The 6,000-nt window shown below is 38.6% G+C and overlaps 1 protein-coding gene across 1 annotated transcript; it reads left to right on the top strand.

Moving 5' to 3' along the window:
* Window positions 1-2,948: 2,948 nt before the first annotated feature.
* mymk (myomaker, myoblast fusion factor) lies at window positions 2,949-4,978 on the top strand. Its single transcript, XM_043240646.1, has 5 exons — window positions 2,949-3,083; window positions 3,926-4,040; window positions 4,233-4,381; window positions 4,557-4,673; window positions 4,780-4,978. Exons 1-5 carry the CDS (start codon window positions 2,949-2,951, stop codon window positions 4,924-4,926), a joined length of 663 nt encoding a protein of 220 aa, XP_043096581.1. The 3' UTR covers window positions 4,927-4,978.
* Window positions 4,979-6,000: the final 1,022 nt, after the last annotated feature.

The raw sequence follows: 6,000 nt of genomic DNA, 5'->3' as shown, positions 1-6,000 counted from the left end.
CATGTTATTAGAGCCTAATTCTGCAATGTCTGTTTTGGAACAATGAATCAGCTCTGCTATGCAAACTGATTGTAAGCTAAGCAGATACAGGGAAATAAACAGACCTGCATTTTAAAGTCAAACGATCACTGCTTTGTAGCAGTTGGTTCATGCTATTAAGCAAAATATTTTGGCCATGCTCCTGGTCTGTTTTTGAATTATTCACCAATAGTTATTCCAAAGAAATAATAGTAATAACTATAACCTTTAATCAAAATTAAAGAAAGTTGCAAAAAATGCATTTTCTCTGAAACTGTTGTTGTCCATTAAGCCACACAGACTATTTGGTTAATGTTAATCAAAAGTCAAATACACATAGCTATTTAGGCATTGTTTTCGGTCTGGCTGCATTCTGGTATGGGATTTTAAACGCATTTTGCACAAACCCTCTTATAAACAAAATGTTTTGTTGTTGTAAAGTAATGTTTTCAAAGATAAAGGGCTAAATAACCTACCCCGGTTTCACAGACAAGGCTTAAGGCTAATTCTAGATTAAATGTAAATCTGAGCTGTTTCAACTGAAAGAAACTTGCACTGACTGATCTTAAAACATGACAGTGCCTTTGTTTTGTCTTAAGATGCACACCGGTATTGTTTTTTAGGCATGTTTATAAAAATGACTTAAATGTAATTAAACTATGACCTAAACCTGGTTTAGGCTAAGCCCTGTCTATAAAACCGGTCCCTAATGTCAGCCATGGCAATATAACATAGCATCATTATTATTAATAATATTGTGCTTTGTACTGAGCATTTTTTTGTTTGTTTATTTATCCCTTTATTAGTTTGTTCATTAATTCAAATGATCATTCTTATATTGTTCCCAAACAGTTGATTTTTTTTGTACCAAATAAAAGACATAAAACTCTGTTTGAATCAAGTGAATCAAAATAATTATGGAAGTCACTACCTTAAATATAATTTTTAGAAGACGAAACCTTTATTTTAAATGATGGGTAAATGATACGGTATAACAGGGTTAAACTGAAAGCACAGAGACAAATTTCTCATTTTCAGGGGGAAAAACATGCTATTTTATCTCTATATTTATGAGTCTTGGGACTATGTTTAAAATAGATAATGCTGCAGAAACTGTGAACGACTGGAAGAAACTGTTGAGACATTAGTAAAAGAAAAGCTTTCTTTATTGTTTTTCCCTCAGGCTCTCATTTCAGTGAGTTGATAAAGATAATATACAGATTTTTAAGTCAACGGTGAATCAACAGTGAAAATTCACTTATCAAGGGACTCAGATGAAAGCGCAGAAGATTTCAACGGCTGTAATAATATAGCATTCCAGCAAATGAATATCAAAAACAGCACTACAATTCAGGACCCTAAAAAATGGCTGCATACCAAAAAAAAAGTTAAGAAAACATGCATGTAATAAACTTCATGACTGTAAACTAATTTTGTCGCTGTGCCACAAAAGAATGCGGCCACGGTGAGAAATCAGTGATGCTGCACTTTCAGCAGTTGACCCCAAATGTGACTCCTCATTCCTTAGCCATTCTAGGACAGTGACTGCTCAAGAAAGTGGACTCGTCTCTAAGTATCTGAGGTTTGCGATCTCTCTGGTGCGTTGGAGAATCACGTTACAGTCACTTAGAGAATGTTGGGCGTGAAGAACTCTCAGCACACTGCACCCTTTGTGTTCCTCTCGCAGGTGCAACAGCTGAGAGAAGAACAGCTGTGACTGACCGGCCACAAAGTCCATAGCGAGACTCTCCCTCGTGCTCAAAATAACAAAATAAAGACTTTCCTAACTGTTGTGGACTGTGTGAAGTCTTATTTAGCAAGTCGTTAAAGCCACATCAAAAAAGCCACAGGATACAGAAATAAGACAATGGACGCGTCTTTGCGTTATGTAGGTTAAATCGTCTCATGGCAGTGCAGGAACACAAGCATTTACAGGTCATCTTGCTGTGATTTAATGCGCTCGATTTCAAAAACAATTGGAGAAACGTCACTAAGTCACATCTGTTTGCTTTTGCTTTGGATTGGACGTGTCGTTGACATCTGTTTTTATTTCTTTTCTGAATTAAACGGACGCTTATGCAGGTCATCTGATGCATGGAGAAGTTTCTGCAGACTAAATACAGACATTTAAGATGCATTAAAATAAGACATATTTCGACCACATGAAATGTGACCAGTACAAAGTGAGAATTCGTTCTTGGGTTCCCTTCACTCGTTTAATAGGCTCCCGGTCTATCAGTACATCTGGTACGGGTCTACGCAAGACTCACTGGTCTCTAACACAACATCCTAAGCCTGCACCTCACCTTAACCATTCGCATTTTTCTACCCTCAGAACCACATTCACGTCAAACACAGATTTGCAATGACGCATACAGGTGCTTTCGCGAGGCCAATGTCAATAACCCAAAAGAAACAGTTGTTTCTATAGCCACTGCAGAGGATCGATTCACCAATGAGAAACCCAATGTCTGAGACTCAACACATCACCGCCCAGACTGACCAGTATAAGAAAAATACATTTCAAAGAATTCTCTGTAAGCCCAAGGGCGCCCAAGGACTTCTGGAAACACTTTGACTCAGCATTGACTCCACAAATTGTGAAGTTCACTATAAATGGCTTCACTTTTGTCCCGCTGCTGTTGTTCTACAATCCCAAACATGTGTGACAGAAGCATGCCATGTGATTCCAGGCCTCTCCCAGTCCTCACGCAGGCAGCTGCTGTCCTGATGACAGTGCACACACGGACCCCTCTGAGCCATTTAAACTTTAAAGATCCTCCAGAGGAGTGTGTGAGTGTGTGAGAGTCGCCCCTTCATTCTCTCTTTTGGTCGCTTCTCCAGAAGTTCTGGTGGTTTGAAACAAGCAGACAGTCTCTTAAGTCCTTCCAAGTTTTCCAGAAATCCTGAGGCATTTTATTTGAGTCACAATGGGAGCGTTTATCGCCAAGATGTTGCTGCCCACCATCAGCAGTCTGGTGTTCCTGCCTGCAGCCAGTGTCGCCGCCAAGAGGGGTTTCCACATGGAGGCCATGGTCTATTTCTTCACAATGTTCTTCATAGCGGTAAGAGAAAAGAGGCTTTTATAAATGTTACTGACATGTGGAGAAATATATAGTATAGTACTACTATATATAGTACTACTCTCTTCTCTCCTATAGCTTGTGTATCTCTTATTAGCAATGATATACTTGTGTCTAAGGCAGAGTTCACACAGAAAATGGTCTTTTGTTTAAGAAACAGAATAAACAAAAAATTGTCTAGAGAAATGTTTTTAAAAGTGAAACTTAATTTAATCTGTCCTATGACTTTACTTAGGAAATATGTAAGTGATATTTTACATTTATGTCAATGCAATAAAGAAGCAGCAAGGCAGTGAAATGGTAAAAATGTGCAAATTTAAATTCAAAAAGAAAAAAAAAAGAGGTAAAAATACTATAAAACCTATATAGACATAACAGTTATGTTTTAATTTAAATTAATGCAAAAGTATTTTATATGTTATATTACATTTAACTTTAGATGTATGTGCTGCTCATGTACGAAACTCTTAAAAAGCTATGAGACATGGGACAGTGGGTGCAGGTTGGTACATGGTACAGGCGTCCATCTAGCTTTAAGTAAAAAAAAACTATTAAAAAGCAAACTGAAACACGAAACACATTCTGTGTGAGCTGAATGTTCATTACAAAACGAATAGTTTACAAAACTCAGGCTACTTAAGTTTGTTCAGTCTGACAGCATTAGTAAAGGCAACAAGGTCTTCTTCATAATTTTTTCCAGACAAGACCGCGGAAATTTTCATCTAATCTATCTTAGAACCTTTTAAGTTGACATTTATGTTCTAAGCCTGAACCTTCGTATCAAGGTGACTTAGCAGTCATGTGTTTTCTCCATTTGTGCTCAGATTTACCACGCATGTGATGGTCCGGGCTTGTCCATTCTCTGTTTCATGAAGTATGAGATCCTGGAGTACTTCAGCGTGTATGGCACAGCTATCTCCATGTGGGTCACGCTGCTAGGTGAGCGAATACCAACCGCATCTCTGTATCCTCACGGCGAGCAAATCTCAATCATGTTCTGTGAGAGTATGACACAGATATGCACTCCCACACAGGTCAAACAGCCAAGCAAAGTGATTTAAAATACAAGTGTTTATAACTTGCATTCCGCTGTGTCACGTCAAGAATATGTGTCTATTTGCTCGGATCCAGCTCTGGGAGATTTCGATGAACCCAAGAGGTCTTCGCTCACCATGTTTGGGGTGCTGACATCAGCTGTGAGAATCTACCAGGACCGCTTAGGCTACGGCATCTACTCGGGCCCCATTGGAACAGCTGTCTTCATGATAACAGTCAAATGGGTGAGTTTGAGAGACATCAGATGCTGTTCTTACAGTGCTTTTAAGAGCAGAGCTCCAAATAAACTTGATGAGGAACTGTATTTTGCTCGTATTGACAACATGGAAACTGAACATTTTATTATCTACCACAAATGCTTTCACAAGGTTTTACAATATTGTTTTTGCTTCGCTCCAGTTGCAAAAAATGAAGGAAAAAAAAGGCCTTTATCCAGACAAAAGTGTTTACACTCAACAAGTGGGGCCAGGGTGCTGCTTCGGCGCTCTTGCTTTGATGCTACGCTTCTACTTCGAGGTAATAAATATGAACGTGCAGCTCTTAAATGGGAACACATCACAGAGTTTGTCAGAAAAGCATGTTTGCGTAACTGCGGTAATGACTTGCTCATTTACTCCTGCAGGAGTGGGACTACGCTTATGTCCATAGTTTCTATCATGTGTCGCTTGCTGTGTCCTTCATTCTGCTGCTGCCCAAGAAGAACCGCTATGTGGGGACGGGACGCAATGCAGCCAAACTCAACTGCTACACCCTCTGTTGCTGTGTATGATGCATCTTTTTATCTGAGCGAAGCTGTTGAGGTGATCTTCACCCTGAAAGACACTTTAAGATGACAGTCTCATAGTGAGCATTTAAAGGCATTGTTCATCCAAAATAAAAACTGTCATTTTTCTCCATCATGTCATCCCAAACCTGTACAACTTTTGTTCTTCTGAGGAACAAAAAAGGTGCAGATTGATCTTTTTCGCGTGAATGAAGCAGGTGGGGGAATCAAGCTTGAGAAATTATATAAAAGTGACCCATACAACATATGCTATATTAAGTCTTTTGGAGAAAGACTATTCACTAAAAGGCAATCAATCATAAGAAAAACTGCAAAGTTAGATTTGCGAATATGCATTCTTAAGTCATATCTTTTCAGCGAATCACTTGATTCAGTTCACAAGGACGAATGATTCAGCCAGGAATTTAGCTTGGCTTGCAAAGATTAGTTTGGAGCAGTTATTAATAACATTAGTAGCAGTACTGTAAAACAAGATATACTTTTTCATACAACTTTGGAAGACTTTGAATATAGTTATATATATATATATATATATGTAGGCAATTGAATATAAACTGAATATTAAAATATAAATTGAATATGGTATGCACCTCTTTTGTGTTTAGTTTAGTATAAGCTTAAAAGCCTCAGTGCTCATTTACTGCAATTGCAATAAGCTACCAGTACTTTTTTCTTTACAGAAGAAAGAAAGTTATACAGATTTGGAACAACATGAGGGTGATTAAATGATGACAGAATTGTCATTTTTGGGTGAATTATACCTTTAACCTTCCAGAGATTGTCCATCATGTTAATCGCACTTCTTTTCTCTAATGGCAGACTTCACAGCCTCAGATCAAGGAAAAAGCACGGACTATCTGGACTACTCCTCAAAAACACTGGATGCGAAGCTGTGGTCCTGGCCTGCCATTACACAAATCCCGGCCACGCACCATGTAATGCAAGAAACTGTGTCTGTTAACAGCACTCTGAAAGTGAGAACAGTTATACGACCTCCCAGCAGGCCAAGTATGGCTTGGACAACTTATTTGCAGGGATTGCATGATGCCCGATTGATGT

This window comes from Puntigrus tetrazona, chromosome 5 (assembly GCF_018831695.1).
Source record: "Puntigrus tetrazona isolate hp1 chromosome 5, ASM1883169v1, whole genome shotgun sequence".
In the NCBI taxonomy this organism is placed as follows: Eukaryota; Metazoa; Chordata; class Actinopteri; order Cypriniformes; family Cyprinidae; genus Puntigrus; species Puntigrus tetrazona.
The sequence above is the reverse complement of the archived record's forward strand: the minus strand, read 5'-3'. Positions and strand labels throughout refer to the sequence as shown.